Below are 16,621 nucleotides of genomic sequence, written 5' to 3' on the forward strand. Positions count from 1 at the left end.
TATGTGAAAACGACCTTTTTTTTGGCAACATCAAAAATTTTTTAAAGGTATTTTGTTTGACATTTCAATTAGAATTACTTTTCTTCATAAAAATGATAACATTACAGAAGAAATTTAAATTAATCCCCCAAATTGTTTTAAGAAAAACTAATCTGACCCTACCTCTTCTATTATTTTTTCTTACATACATGAGTATATGTATATATGGAAATTATTTGAGGTTTGGTTTTCTTTGTTTTACCAAATAAAGTCATCATAAACATTTGTCTATAATCCTCTCCCATCTTTGTAACTATTTTTAAGGTTGTCTAATAGTCTACTAAGTGTATAGACTATAATTTAAGAATTTCCTTAAGCTAGTTCCTGGAAGTGAAATTGTTAGCCTTGATACATCTAAATAAATGTTTAGTTACCAACAGAAAGTAAATTGTCTTCCTAAAGGGTGGTATGAAAGTCAAAAACTATTAACAAAGTGTGAAAGTATCAGTTTAAGCATATCCTTCCGACATTATGAATCTGTACTTTGCAAAGAGGAAAATGGAATTGTGTTTAATTTAGTGAGGTTGAGCACTTTTTGCAGATGACTAGTTGATTTTTTTGTAAATTTTCTATTCAGAGCCTTTGTCTTTTTAAACCTATTCATCCCTTTCTGTTTTTCTTATCAGTATGACTTGTGTATCTGCAAAGAAAATGCTAGAAGGTAAACTCTTTAAGGACTGAAGCCATATCCCTTTTCACAATGAGGCTCCCTGGAAGACACATATATTGGCTATTCATGAATGTTTGTGGATTGATTGTTCATTGCCAACTGGGAGAACTCACCTTGAAAAACAACAGCCCAGCTTTGTTTGCTTGTTTTGCCACTCAAGAAAAGGACTGGCATTTGGATGGGCCATCTTTTGACGTGACCTTTATTTAGTAGTAAAGAGCCCATTAAGGTGTTGAGAGTTTTATATTTGCCCAGGTATTCAGTCGCATTCCCTTTAAACATATTACCCAAAATTGCTTGAAGAAATTTCTTCCTCGTATACTGGCTTGATTTTTAAAACATTCTGTCTTATTAGAAATTATATGTATAGTCACGTTTTCTGCCATAAACTTGAACTCCATCGCTACAGGAATGGTAACAGTGGTGCATGAGAAGTTAATAGTAAACATTCAAACAATGTCACATACACAATGTTTCTTGAAGTATCTGTAAGAAAGTTTTCAAGAGCATTATTTCTAGTAGCTTCAATTTAGTATGCTCATTTTACAAAGGGGAGAATTAGCCTGGGAAGTATTTACATGCCTTGCCTTTGGCTATACAATGAGTCACTGCAGTTTTAGGATTGGAACTTTAAGTTCCTGGAATGAAGAAGTGGAATTAATTGGAAAAGAGGCGTCACAGAAAATAAGCTGTAATCGTATTTTCAAAATATAAAAATCTCTTTTAAATTCCTTGGAAGAAGGATGCTATATAAATTTTAAGCATAATGACCTGTTTTTTTGGAGTGGCTTGCTTGTTATGAAACATGGTTATTTAATCAGCTGCCCTATAGTTGACATTTGCACTAAGTTAGTGAACTTGGCATTTATTGAGGTTGATGGTAAAACACCAGGGATATCTTCAAGCTGAAGTCCTTGTGTTATTCTTTTATTCATTATAAATATGTATTGTCCATTCACCATGGACAGGCAGATTTCTGTTGGTGGGTTTTTTTGTTTGTTTGTTTTTTGTTTTCATTAAGGAAGAGACATGAGCACTTTTAGGAATGCTTAAGAATGTTTAGAAAAGTTTAGGAATGCAAAGGAGGACCCCTGTAGAGTGGGAGAGCTTTAAGATCTAAAAAGTCGTGAGGGGGAGCACAGGCTCTCTGTTAACCCTTACTCAGCCATTCACCAAATGTTTGTAGGGCATGTATTCCATGCCTGGCATTGTTCTGGGCATTTGGGAAATATGAGTAAATGAAACAAAAAAATTTTTTTGCCCTCTTGAGTGTTATGAATATAATAAATAAATAAATTTATGTAATGGAGGGTGACAGACACTAAACAACATAGTAAGTAAATTGTATGTTAGAAAGTAAAAGCACTATTTACAAAAAAAAAAAAAAAAAAAAACAGGGTCAGTGGAGATACTGAAGGGCATTAGGGATTACAGTTTTAAATAGGATGGTTGCAGGAAACCTCACAAGAAGTAGACCTTTGAGCAAAGACTTAGAGGAGGTGATAGAGTTAGCAGTGTAGAAAAGTTGTGGTTGATGACTTCCAAATTGCAAATTCTCCTCTAGGGGAGGAGAGTTCCTGGTGCCTGTGAGGGATATCCAGGAGGCCACTGAGGCTGGGGCAGAAAGAAGGCAGAGGACAGGTGGTGGGGAGAGGGTGCAGAAGTTGGGAGGAAGAGGAGATCCTACAAAGGAGACTTAGGAGGAGCAGCCGGAGGGGTGAGAGAAAGACCAAGAGAAAGCAGAAGTCAAGTTGAGAAAGCTAATAGGGGATAGGAAGCGATGAGCTCTGCTAAATGCTACTGATGGGTTGAGATGAGCAACTGAGAATTGATCACTGGGTTGTAGCCTTGGCTTATTGATGACTTTGATGAGCAGTTTTAGCAGAGTGGTGGGAGTGAGGAGGTTCAAGAGAGAACTGGAAGAGAAGAGTTGGAGTGAGTAGAGGCAACCTTTTTAGGCATTTTTTTCCTGCAAAGGAAAGCAAAGAAATGGGCAGGGGTTGGCAGAGAAAATGGAGCCCAGGGAAGGTTTTCTTAGGGAGAGAGAAATAACAGCATGTGTATGTGCTGATTGGAATGACTGAGTAGAAAGCCTAAGTGTAGTGGCGTCCACGCGGAGTTTCTAGCAGTTATCTAGACTTATTGTGAATTTCTATACCAAACATTTCCCAAATACAATTTATTCACTCCTTACTTCCTATTTAATTCAATTTTCTTCAGCAATATGTTGAGACAGTCTCACTTTCCCAGGTTACTGTATTTCTGTTTCTTGACTACCTGTTTCTATTCTCATGAAAGGAGAGGTGAACTTTTGCATAAGAAATTATAGTAGCACGAAAAGTTCTTATTATCTATTACCATCAGTAAATATATATTAAAGGCCTAGAAAACTCCCCCTATACACACATACACACAAACACACACAAAATGTTGTGATTATGAAGGAAACTTATTTAGCCGATGCTAAATCCAAAACTCAACATAAATATCAACATTGACCATCTAATTTTAACTTTGCCAAAATGATTCTTTTTGATAATGTCAAATGTTGGAAATATTGGACCGAGGCTCTTCTACAAAATATAAATAGCCATCACACACTCACTTTAAGGAATAATTTGGTGATAATAGTGTTTTGGTGTATTAAAATGATGTCAGTGACGTGTCTGAACTTTATACTTTTTAATAATTTCAGCTTCAGAGCTGAAAATTAGCACCTGGTCCTACTGAACTGAAAGAAGACACTTGAATTCTATCCAGCTCCAGGCAGAATTAGCTGCCAGCGAGGCTACTGAAGGCCAGCTTGCCAAAGTCATATTCATTTTCACAGAGAAAAATTTAAATAGTCAAGTTTCTTGACTTCCATTGTTTCCCCATTCTACTTAATCTACTTTCCATTGTAGTTAAGCAATGAAAAGTATGCTTCACAATGTGGAGATACTCCAAAGTGAGGAAAATTTCAGAGTTGCAGCCAAGTCTATAAACTCTTCTTTCCACAAAACTGCATTACATTAGTGAATGGGAAATTGTCTGTGTTTCAAGGGACCTTCACTGTGCCTTTTGGAAAGATAAAACTTGAAAATTTGCGAAGATGTGTGTGTATCTGGAGGGGAGAGAATGCCAAGAGCTTCGTAAAGATAAAGCTAAGAATTGGTTTTAGGATGATTAGAAATGGCCACACATGTGACTGGCAGACAGAAGAAGGTGTGCTTTTGATTAATAGGAATATCAGCAGATGTAGGGATTGTTCCAGCTTTTATTTTTATGAGCCGATGCATGCATGGGACTTGAATTCTGACTGCTAAAAGTTGACACCTGACTCCGTTGATGATTTGCTTTGGAACTTTGGTTAGGTAACTTCACTTCTCCATGTCTGAGTTTTCTCATCAGTAAAAACGAAGATAATTAGAGATTAAATTAGGTAATACTTGTGAATTAAGCACAGTGCCTAACACGATGTAAGCATTCATTAACTATCAGCAGTTCTTAGTATCACTCCTGTGCATAGCCTAATCTTAATAAATTGATTGAATTATTAGTGTAATGTAGAACAATCACAAAAACGCATTCTGTAGCCCCTAAGAGAGAGAGCTAGACTTGGAAGGAAGAAAATCCAAGATCTCTGTTTAAATCTCAGAACACATTATGTTTCTGGTAATGCGAAGTTTACTGACAGCAACTTAAATGTCGCTCGTAATTAAAGAAATCAAACATGTGGAAGGAGTTTTCCTGTGAGGCCATGCCATATAAATGAAGGAGATGCATATTCTAGGTGGTCTTAAGGATGTATCACATGTAGAGTGAGAGAAAAAGAGAGGATGGAGAGAGAGTGAGAGAAAAAGAGAGAAAGATTGAGAAAGCTTAAATAAATCTTCCAGAAAAGGTCGCATGTTAGCTACACTGACCTCTTTTCAATTCCTCAAACATGCTAAATGTTTCTTGTCCTCAGGGCCTTAGCATATGTTGTTCCCTCTGCCTGGATATCTCTTTTCTCAGTGCATTCCGGGGCTGACTTTTTTCTTTTATCCTTGGAGTTTCCACTTAGTGTCATTTCATCACCGTAACTAAAATACCATCCCTCTCCCCATCATTGGACTGTTGCAACCTATTTTATGTCTTTCACAGGCATTTTCTGCTACCTTTTAAAAACAGATCAGTCTCCTTCACTGAAATATTAAGCTCCACGATAAAAACGAAGCTTTAATCTTTTTCACAGTCATATTTTCAGCATTTAGCTTACAGTTAGAACACAAAGTTTGAAAGTAAGTGTTCAATAATTGCATGTGGTTTTTGTTTTTCTATGTTATTTTGTGAAATTTACTCTCTTCATTAGTATATACCATAGCTATACAAAGCTTACAGATTTTCCTATTTTCTTGAGATAATTGAAGCTAACATTTGAGCTTTTACATAATCATAAAAGTATCACACAAGGATGACCTTGCAAAGATTTATTACCATCACCTCAGTTACTATTTTGACATTAAGCCAAATGACAGGCCAATCACATTTGAGATTTTCTTTATCGTATAAATTTGCATAGTAATTACATGCCATTTGCAAACTAAAGGATACAATATTTATGAAAATGTGCTTTATCTCAACACCCTTATATCATTTTTGGATTTTTAGAGTTAGGATTCTCTCATTATCCACAAATGGTTTATGGTTTTGTTTATGCAGAAACCCATCAAACCAGGGATAACAATTCAGATTCTTAGATCTAGATGGCATCACAGAACAAAAGTTAATTCTTCTAAGCTGTAAAAAGAGATGATGACAATATGAAAAATGAAAGAATTCTCACCCCCTCCTAGCAGACAATACAAGAAAGAAACCTTTCTACTTGGTTGCCCTTAGAAGTCTACCCCATTTTTTAAAAATTTTATTTTTAAGAGATGTTGGCATGACTAGTAGGCAATGGGATATCTGTCCCATGGCAGATTCGGAGGCAATAATTGAAGTCAAATTTGTCATTGGGTTAGCATAGTCCTATGCATGATGAGGTGGTTTGAAGTCTTGAGGATGTTCTTGGGACATAGCTTTGTCTAGACTCAGGGTGGCCTTGGGGTACCATGAGAAATTGATACTACTCAAGAGCGTTGCTTTAGACTCATGGAGGAAGATTTTGTACAGACATAGATGTCCCAGTTTGGGATCCAAGATGCCACTTTCAAATAGGCTTACAACTCGTATCCTTTCAGGTTTAAAAGAAAATACAGGAATGCTCAAGAAAACTGATGTTGAAAATATACATCACTGTGAAACAGTAGACCACCACATCAAAAAAACAAGCTTCATAAATACCAGTCAAATGTGTCAAAGGAAAAGGGTGATGATGGTTTTATTGTGCAAATACTCAACATAAAATCAGAAAAAGAAATTAAAGAATAGATAAAAGCATAAGTTAATCTGATTAAATGGAATTTTCCTATAAGCAAAAAACACATATTTAGAGTGACAGTTCTGAGGATAAAAGTAGAAGATGCTGCGATGAACTATTGATAATTAGGTGCAAGTTACATCCTAGAATTGTACCATTTGGAGAGCAACTATTAAGATGTGAAAAAGGAACTATGAGTAGCTGAAAATGTGATGTACTTACAAGGACAAATACGGCAGAAGACCAGCTAATCACATTATAGAAATGGTAAAGATCAAGGGTACATCCTGTAATGAACCTATTCTGGAGTTAGAGAAATGACTGCCAGCTGTTCCTGATTGAAGACTACTTGAGGCACAATGACCCAGAAAATCCATATGGTACCAAAGGCAAAAGCTTAATTAGATATATCACTTCTAACTGCATAAATCCACATTCCCAGAAGGAAGGAGATTAATTGTAAGGTGTATGTCAGGAGGGTGACTTTCAAAAATGCAACAACTCTGGAGATTGAAACATGCTACTATTGAACAGTGGTTATCTTTGGGTGGGATAATTTAAGGAAATTTTTGTTTGTCCCTCTCTGTTAACACTGGGTACCTATAACTTTTATAATGAGGAGTATTTTGAAAGTATATACTATTAAGGATAAAAGGAATCAAAGTAATCTGGCTCCTTCTATAAGCTACTTTAAAAATCAGTTCATTGTCACATCCAGTATCATAAAATAGTCAAAGGTTAATAAGTTGTTGCAGATGTTCAAAAGATCATTGCCAAAAGTCAATGAAGAAAAAAAATTTTTTTTTTTAACTGTATGACTATTTAAGCCTGGAAACCAGTCTCAGAATGACTGTGCAATGCAAGAGCTTCATCTGATTATTAGCAAAGGACTTTTAAAATCTTATTTAAAAGGGAATGAGATCACACAAAATTATGTGTGTGTTATTCTCTCTCTCTCAGTATGTACTTCTTGTCATTATGGGGTTCTTAATGACAAAAACTTTGTATCTTCACTGAAGTGTTTCTTCAACCTTTAGTGGGGTGATTGGGTCTAAAATGCCAAGACTGGCGACAATGGGGACCAGACAAAGGGTATAATTGTGCTTCATGGTAATTCCTACTGTCCTACCAATGCTTTAAGAAGCCCTCTGGAAAAATTAGGAATCCTCTACCACGTGTGTCTGTGTTGAAAGACTCATTAGTCCCTTGTAAATTTTGCTTGAACACAAAGTTGCAATGCATTTCTATTCTCCATACATTTTACATTCAATTCATAACAATAAGCAATCCATTTATTAATTTATGTCATGATACTGCAATGAAAGTATAGTTGATCTCTAACTTTTATGCTGAAGCCCCTATCCTACGTGTTTTCTAGCATTTAAGTTACGAAGATTGGTATTAGCCCGGAGTCGGAGGGAGGAGATTTTTATAAAAACACCTTTTTATTTCATTTGCCTGAGATTTTACAAAATAATATCCCGCCACATTCAAATAAATGCAGTTTGGAATGCAGCAAAAGAATTTTGTGTTAACTCTTAAGAAATCTGAAAGTGTGTATTTCTTCATTAGTAAACTTAAAAAATGTAATTTCATTAGGACAGGAAATTAATAACTTCCTAGTATCTTTCCTTCTCAAGCCCCTGTCACCTTATCTGCGAGCAGGGTTTGGGCTCAATTATTCTGTGAGTTTTAACCTAAGCTAATAAATCCACCAAGCTTTGAAATTTCTTCCTAAGTATTGTAACAGTTCCCCCTGCTATTTATGCCAGTGGCTTTATCTCAAATGGTGGTTTCTCAGTTGGAGAAGCGGTTCAAAGTCATTTTGAGCTCAGTTAATCTCATGGCTTTATAGAGCTGTGATTACTTTCATGCCCTTATTAAATGGCCAAATCTCTCTCTTGCATCTTGTTAAGGGAAGTCACAGACAACAAAGAACCATATTATATCCGATGAGCATTATTTGATTTTGGCTGTGCCATATTGCATGTGATATTTATTATCTGTGAATTGCTTTATGGCATAGGATATACTTTGTGTGGCAGGTAATGAATGGAAAGGGATTATTAAATGGGGAAGATGACGTGCTTTGTTTGGGAGAGACTGTTTCATCTGAAACAGAAACAAACATACCATGGGTCCGGTTACTAGGTTACTATAGAACCGAAAAGACCTTTGCAGCTGTTTACACTTCGGATGTAAAAGGGCAATTTGACATAGACTAACAGTGTGATGTGAGCATCTGCGTAAAAAGGCTACATATGGAGCATGCCCAGTGCGGAGTACGTCCTCCTCCCTCTCCCTCCCCCGCCCCCTCGAGATCTCCAAAGATAAGGCTTGAACTTTGCACTCGAAAATGTCACTGCATACGTTTTTGCACTAGTTTTTTTTTTTTTTCCTCAGGTTCTCTTACAACTAATTTCCTTTAACATATGCGAGGGCGAGGAAGAGAATGTTAAGGGTTATAAGATGCATTAAGTTTAGAACGAGTTGATACCGGTCTTTGAATGCACTTGAAGTGTTCTTTATGTTTAAAGCAATATAAAGCATTCGACTGTGTGTTTTCCGCTCCCCTGGAACGGGAAAATAAGAATCTCCTTGGATGGGAGTCCTCCGGGGCAGAGAGTGAAAGCCCCGGAGGCAGAAAGGGACGAGAAGAGGGGCTTGCCCAGAGCATGGATTGGAAGGGAGCTCGGGCTCTCCAGGGCTCAGCGCGCACTGAGAACCTGCGCCCCGGGCTGCAGCTGCGGACGATAAAGGCGCTGTCTGGCTCATGAAGGCCACCTGGATTAGGCTTCTGAAAAGAGCCAAGGGAGGAAGGCTGAAGAATTCTGACATCTGTGTAAGCGCAAAGGCTTTCGTTTGGGGGAGACGTTTGTTTTGTCTTTTGCTCTTCTGTTGTTGTAGTGAATGCAGGTACAGGGGGTGGATTTGACTGAGTTAATCTGATCACGATTGCAAGAGAGGGAGGTAGGGAGATTCCTACCATTTTATCTTGCGATTTATTGCCAGATGAGCTATCCCAGGCAGGTGTTTTCTGTGCAGCTTCTATTAAATCTATGTCAAGGGATTTTTAAAATGTGTTGCTGGAAGATGGAGCGAAGTTAGCTGCTAGTGGCTTACAGTTTTGTTGGAGAAGGTAGCAGGTGTACAAAAACACGTAAAAGGTTTCTGAAGATGAAAGTGGGAGTCATATCATGATAGTGACATTTTGAAGAGTTCAAGTTTATACCTCGTTAGACATTTATGTTTTTGTTAGGCTTAATGTCTTCCTAATTTTCAATACTTGCTTTAGCATGTAGATTGTTCTTGAAGCTATCCTTGAAACCCATGGGTGCCCTTCAGCTCTGCACTGCACCACCGAGCCGGTTTAATTATAAAGAAACTTGTTCTGGCTTTCAGAAAGGGGAGTTTTTGGAATATAAGGCTTGGGAAGGAATGGCAACGATCAGGAGGCACAACTGTCCTAGTGAACAAATGGTCTACAAACCCCAGCATGATTTTCTAAATGGGTTGCTGCAACATGGATTATTTGCTTCTCTTTTCAGGAATGTATAAAATAGTTCTGGAAGCTCACTGCCTTGTTGATGAGATATTTCCAATGCAAACATCATAGATTGAATCTATTTTAAAATGTACGTTTTCCTCTCCAGGGTTCGGCAGACTCCTACACCAGCCGTCCATCCGATTCAGATGTATCTCTGGAGGAGGACCGCGAGGCAGTGCGCAGAGAAGCTGAGCGGCAGGCCCAGGCACAGCTGGAAAAAGCAAAGGTAAGACCATTTCTTCCCTGCCAAGATCTTTCTTTGCAAGTTGTGCTGTGCAGGTGATGGACCACCTGTGGAAGTTTCCCCTAAAGCTTATGTTTGGTCTGTTGGAGTATTCCATTGTCTGGTTTAAAAAAGAAATGGAACATATTTTCTTCCCTTAGGAGAAAAAGGAAGTGTGGTATCTAAGAGTGGTCTTTACTTTTGTGTTGTTTTATGAACCAAATAATTTGTTTCCATGGGTGGAGGGCTTATTTAGACACACCCAGAAAGATCCCTAAATGTAGAAAGAGGAAAAATTGCATCCAAGATCAAGATAGTTTACATCATTTTCCTAGTAAACTATATCTCTGTTTAAAAAACAAATTCTTAGACTTGAACAGTCTTTCCACCAAATTTTGCTCCATAGGTGTTTTACAATGTCATCTTCTTTTTTAAAATACTTGATCACATTATGCTTTTCAAAAATAAAGCCGTTTCTGTCTTTGGAACACTTTTTTTTCCTCCATTTCATCATAATGAAGTTTGTATACATAGAGGAAACCAGATATGAAATACACAATTACAGGATTTATCTCAGGCTGTGTTTCTTTTCACTAATTGTAATGATCTGAATTCTCTTGTCCATGTGGTCATTTGAACAGCAGCTATTTCTAAAGCATAGATTGTCATCCAACTTTAAGGTGGCTTGGTTTGTGGGATACTCCATAGCTTCCGAATGAACATATTTTAGCATGGTTGTTGGTTTTCTCTTGAAAAAATAACTGCTTTGAAGAAGAGTAAGTGCTGTGTTGATCTTGCTAGAAAAATCAGGGTAGCGTTTCTGCTGGCTGCTTCATCTTTGAGATGAGTAAAATCTATGTGTGTTGCTATGGGAATCGTGGCTTGGAGATTTTGGTTTGAATGCCTGGACAGCCCTTATGTAATATTCATGACCTCTAGCGCGGCTGCCATAGTGGTTCACTAAGGAGCTGCCAGGAGACCTTGACTTCTAAAAAGCAGTATTTCCAAATGTGAAAACAAGGCTCTCACCTCAGCCAGCAGGGAAATCATCTCCAGGTCTGGCAGTCTTAACCATGACACAGCTCATAAGCAGCAGGAACAAGGAGGGTTTTGCAACCGTGGAAGCTGACGATGCAAGATGTGGCCCAGTTGCCACCAACTAATCTGGTCTACCACAGTTGGCCACTTAACCCATTATGAAGTTGAAGTTAAATGATGAGGAACATTAAATAATGAATGTATGACTAGTGAAGCCAATTGTTACAAGTTTGCCCTGTAGTTAATACAGGTTACAGTTGAGAGTCTGAATTCTGCATTCTATATTTTGCACTGTGTGTAAAGAAAAGAAAAAAAAAAAAACCCTCATATTCCAGAAGATCGTTCCATTTGCAACTAATTTATTCAGTAATTTTCACATACCAAAATTAAACAGTTTCTCAGATTCCTGTCTCATCATCATGCAACCCAAGGTATTGTAGGTTTGTTTTTCAAAGTCTTTAGTTATCTGATTGGGACATTTTTGTCCATAACTGTGTGCTGTAAGTCATGAGTTAAGAACTTTTAAATATCTCTCAACCTACCATGGATCAAAATGTTGATCCTAAATCAAACCAGGTGTATATTACTTGCCAGCCTTATACGTTTATAGTTACAAATGATGTAGAAGATGAAAGAAAATGAGAATTTAAAACAAAGGCAAAATAATTGAAGTGTTTACTTTTAGTGTTTAATGAAAATAACTTATATTCATTTTTTTTCCTTTAGAATTAGGTCAATATCTTAAACCTTTGATGTATTCAAATGAGTTACTCTAGGGTAAGTGAGAATTTGAATATGTTCCGAGAGAAGATAGAAATTAGGATTTAATTTTACTTTATACGAAAATCATGATTTGATTGGTCTGGTTTATTACTTGCAATATCCTTGAAGAAAGAATGCAAAACAGGGATTTTAGGAGACTAGTTCCTTATTAGGTTATTTTTATCCATTTCCCTTTGCCAGATATCATCGTGCCTTTGTGAGACCTATTTCAAAATGGAGGCTTGAAGTTTAAAAATACATGAATTCACCATTTAACTTTAAAACAGTTTGTACATTTGTTTTGGAAGAATCAACATTTTCTACATTTATTTTGTAACCATCAGAGCATCCCTTAAGTAGAAAGACTTTATAAGTTGGTGCTTTTACTCCCTTGCCTTATAGATTGCATACCATAAATTGTGCACATGCTGGGACTACACCTCAGCAGTGCTCTCAGATCCTGGTCTGCTATAAATGTGAATACATTATTCACTCATTACCTTAATCATACTTCTATGAAATAAGGTAACTGGCACAGAATTGAAACTAGAGGTGCACCACCTTTTGAAATTAAGTGACCTACAAATGATTATATAATGAGGCATTCTGTGCTGTCAAGAAGACCCAATACTCTTCGCTACCCCTTTGTTAATGTTAAAACTCTGTAGTAGATAGATTACATGTTAATTTTGATGCCAGTAAATATCACTGACATGTCCTTGTTTTTTAACTTGGTGTTTTCTGATTCCAAATGTGTGTTTTGATCTTGTTCAGTTATGGCATACTTTGCAACTCCTGCCTTGCTTCAGTTTGTGCTCTTTGACTACTGCTTTAAAGACAAGTAATATATGAATTCAATTTACATCGATCTTTTCTTTAAAAACAACTTTGTTGAGACATAATTCACCCATTTAAAATGTATAATTCGATGGTGATTAGTATATTCAGAGTTGTGCAACCATCACTATAATCAATTTTAGAACACTTTCCTTGCCCCAGTAAGAAATCTCAAGTTCATTAGCAGTCGCTCTCCATTTTCCCCAATCCCCTCAGCCCTGGGAAACTACTGTTCACCTTTCTGTTTCTGTAGATTTGTCTGTTCTGGATGTTGCATATAAATGAAATCATTCAATAGGTGATTTTTTGTGACTGGCTACTTTCATTTACATACGTGTTTTTAATGTTCATGCATGCTGTAACATGCCTCAATACTTCATTCTTTTTATTGCCAAATAATATTCCACTGTATGTATACACTGTTTTGTTTATCCATTTATCAATTGGTGAACATTTGGGTTGTTTCCATCTTTTTAGGTATTATGAATAGGCTGCTTAGAACATTCATGCACAAGTTTTTGCATGGGCGTGTTTTCATTTGTCATATGTATGTACCTAGGAGTGAAATACCGGGTCCTATGATCATCTTTTTTTAATTAAAAGAATAATTTTCTTCTTTTTCCCATCAATCCTCAAAAATGATGCCTTCCATCCTATATGCAGGGACTCTGAGTTGGAGGAATCTGGACATGGAAAGGTTTGGAGCAGAGATAGATTCAGTGTGATCTTAGTAGAATAGATTAACATTATATTTTGAACCCATTCTCTCATCATTGAATATCTGCTGTATTAAAGCAGTTGTACTTGGCACAGTTGGGGGGTAGGAGGGACTGCAAGGTCATAGCTCCAAAGAAGACATGGGCAGGTCTTTTGTCTACAGGAAGCTTCTGTGGTTTGTTCAGGGAGGAAAGTCATGGTAATAAAATGTAGAATAGAATACTTTGGAGGGTAGGGGGAAGATTGGTGAGTACCCGGAGGAAAAGATTGTACCCTCTGACAGGAATAGAAAAATCCTTCTTGGAGAAGGTGGTGGCTTAAAAGTAGACCTTACAAGATGGATGGATGAAGTTTAGCTCCTGGAGTAAAAAGTGGGGTGTAGAGAAGAGGGAAATGCCTCCTAGGCTGTGGGGATACAATATATTTAAAAGTCAGTGTAAGTAAAGGCTTGGCAGCAAGAAAACACGGAACCTTCTAAAGAAAGGTTAGTTTCTCGAGATCTTGCCAGCTCGAAAATGTTTTTATTCCACCTTCACATTTAATTAACAGTTTGGCTGGGTATAAAAGAATGGAAAACATTTTGCTTCAGTATTGTAAAAGCATTACTTTGTGATCTTCTAGCATATAGCCCTGTCATTATAATTGCCAATGGCATTCTGTTTTGAAGTGTGACTTTTGTTTTTTTTAGTTGTCTCTAATACATTGAGAACTGTTCTACCTTCGGTATTTTGACATTTTTGACATGATGTGCTTTGGTGTGGGTCTTTTTGTCTATTGTATTTGGCTTCTCGTATGTTCATTGTGATGGGCCAGTCACTTTAGTTCTGGAAATTGTCTTATTTTTTCTTTGATAATTTCTTCTCCTTTTATTTTCTGTTTCTTTAGCTCTCTAGTTGGTTAGATAGTTGATTGTCGAGTCCCTTTGTGGTTGTTTTTCTCTGCTACCTCTCTACTTTTTGTTCTGAGTCTTTCTCAACTTCTAACCTGTCTGCTGAAATTATTTCTTTAAAAATTTATAATTTCCAAGAGCTTTCTTTTCTCTTTTTGTAGCTTCCTGTTCTTAATCCATGGCCATAATGTCTTATACCTCTTCAGATATGATCATTATTTTTTTAGTTTTCTGTACAGTCACTGTTTTTTAAGCTTTTTTAATATTTGATTTTATTTTTTACATACTAGAGACTTTTTTCAAATGTTTGATTTTTGATCGTCTATTTATAATTTAGAGGAAGACACAGTAAAGGTAATGGGAAGTGCTGAGTGTGATGGCAAAGCTTCTTGACTGGTGGTCTTTTCTAGGGGAATTGTAGAGGAGCCCAGATAACAATGGGGGGAGGAGAGGGATTTTCTTTTCACCTGGTCAATGTTCCCAGAGAGGATTCCCCCAATCTGCTTGGACGTATGGGACTGGTCAGTGGACATACTGAACTGGTCAGAAAGTTTCTGGCAGCTGTTCAGAGGTGATGACTCGAGTTCGATCACTTAAGATGTAAATCTTAAAATGATTTAATCTTCCTATTTTCAGTACATCACTCACCTTTGCTATTGAATGTACCTCCAATTGTCTCAAATCTCTAGGTCGTCCTCTCCAGAAAGTAAACTTTTGGTCTTCTGGAAGTGAGTGGGGAGAGAAGTGGCCTGGCTATAGAGACTCAGGAGGGATTCTAATAGATCTAACTTTCAATCAGTGCTGTTTTCAGTCCCAGTCATATTCTGCCTTCAGAGGTACCTGGAACCTCTGATTCTTCCTCCTTGCCAGAGTCCTGTGGCTGCAATGGGCTTTCTCCTGCCTAGCTCTCCAGCCCTACCTCTTGGAGGGAATTTGTGCTCCAACTCTTTCTATTCTGTTAATTACCACTTGTTCATTACTTTCTGTCTTTTATTTATTTATTTATTTATTTTGTCTACTGTCATCTTGTTTCCTATTCCTTGCACCTGTGGGTTTATACTTTTTCTAAACAAATATTTTCCAGAGGAAGCATATGTTCAGTTGACCATGTTTTATTTCCAATATTTCTCAACAAACATACCATACAAGAGAGAAAAAAAAATGTTTCTCATATTTTCTTAGTCCATAAATGCCTAAGGTAGCATTAGGAGAATCCTACCCAGTTGGAAATACTCTATTAGCCTTTCTAGAAGAAAGAAGAAACATAAATGTGCTTATGTTCTATCAGCCCCAAGATAATTTTTTTATTTCAAAAAATATTAAACATGTTTAAAAACTACGTCTTACGGAGAACATTATGTGGGAGGTATGAGAGAAGTATACGCGTAGGTCTGTAATGCATATGTTCTTAAACCTGCAAGATATGCTGTTGGAGAGGATTCAGAGAACACGTGGCAGATGTTAAACTAGAGGACTACTCATAGGGGGGAAAAAACTACATTTAACTGGTAAAAAAAAAAAATTAAATCCAGGAAAGATATCTCATCATAGAAGCACAAAGTATGGCAGACATCCTTAGGAAAATACTCTATGCTTACATTATTTTTTCACAACATGGACTTTTAATGCTGTCTTTCCATTTTTGCACAGAAAAATTGTCAGCTCTCTTTTGCCTATGGCAATTACTTTCAAATAGAGGTAGAAAACTGGCTAAATATGTCTAATTTCCAGCAGCGTGGGCTCGTTTATTGTTCAAACATGCATTAGCTTAGATTGCATTTTTCTACCTGTAATAAAAAGTATGTGGAAGCCCCCTGGATCTGTGTTAGGCTTTTATTGTCCACTAACTCACACTTAGGAGTGGGTAGGTACAGTCACGCACACTGGCGCTGTCCTTAGTCCACTCACCTCAACTGTTAGTTGAGGATAATAGTAATGACAACAGTAATAGCAGCACTTAATGCCCGATTACTGCTCATTATAGACAATTTGAAAGACATAAAAGGAAAAGCTTTATGTCTTTATAACATTTTGAAATACTTTTGAGCACTCATGATTATACAGAGTGCATACGGCATATGCCAGTACTACCAGCAAAATGCTCACGCATTTGCACAGGTTTTGATTCAGAACAAGCTGATCTTGACTTAGTGGCTTAAAGTCACCATTTAACTTAGGTTACACTTCTCCCCCATGCGCCTTTGGCCGGCTGGCAGGTTAGCTGGTGACCAGGTGAGCTGGGATGTCCTCATGGATGTGTCTGGACGTTGGCAGCTATCAGCATGGGTGTTTTGTTCTCCTCTGTGGCCTCTCCTCCTTCTCCAGGCTGGCGAGGGCTCCTTCCCGGGCACATTTCAGGATTGTGTAAAGAGAGAACAAGCTCAAACAGATGATAATCAAGTCTCTTCTTGTTTGCTAACATCCCATGTCCCATCGGTCAAAGCAAGTCACAGGACTAAGCCCGGAGGGCTTAGTGTAGGAGGGAACTACCAAGGGTGTGAATTCAGGTGGAGTAT

At 37.3% G+C, this 16,621-nt stretch overlaps 1 protein-coding gene across 5 annotated transcripts in view; it reads left to right on the forward strand.

Moving 5' to 3' along the window:
- The window catches only part of CACNB2 (calcium voltage-gated channel auxiliary subunit beta 2), a 299,751-nt gene that overhangs the window by 185,481 nt on the left and 97,649 nt on the right, over window positions 1–16,621 (forward strand). For 3 of the 5 annotated variants that reach the window (XM_069459014.1, XM_069459016.1, XM_069459015.1), the window contains exon 3: window positions 9,746–9,865. In XM_069459014.1, coding sequence (XP_069315115.1) covers window positions 9,746–9,865 — 120 coding nt within the window. Of the gene's footprint in view, window positions 1–8,865; window positions 8,935–9,745; window positions 9,866–16,621 lie in introns of those variants that run through there. The other 2 variants (XM_069459017.1, XM_069459018.1) reach the window with 1 other exon arrangement.

Source organism: Eulemur rufifrons, chromosome 25 (assembly GCF_041146395.1).
Source record: "Eulemur rufifrons isolate Redbay chromosome 25, OSU_ERuf_1, whole genome shotgun sequence".
NCBI lineage: Eukaryota > Metazoa > Chordata > Mammalia > Primates > Lemuridae > Eulemur > Eulemur rufifrons.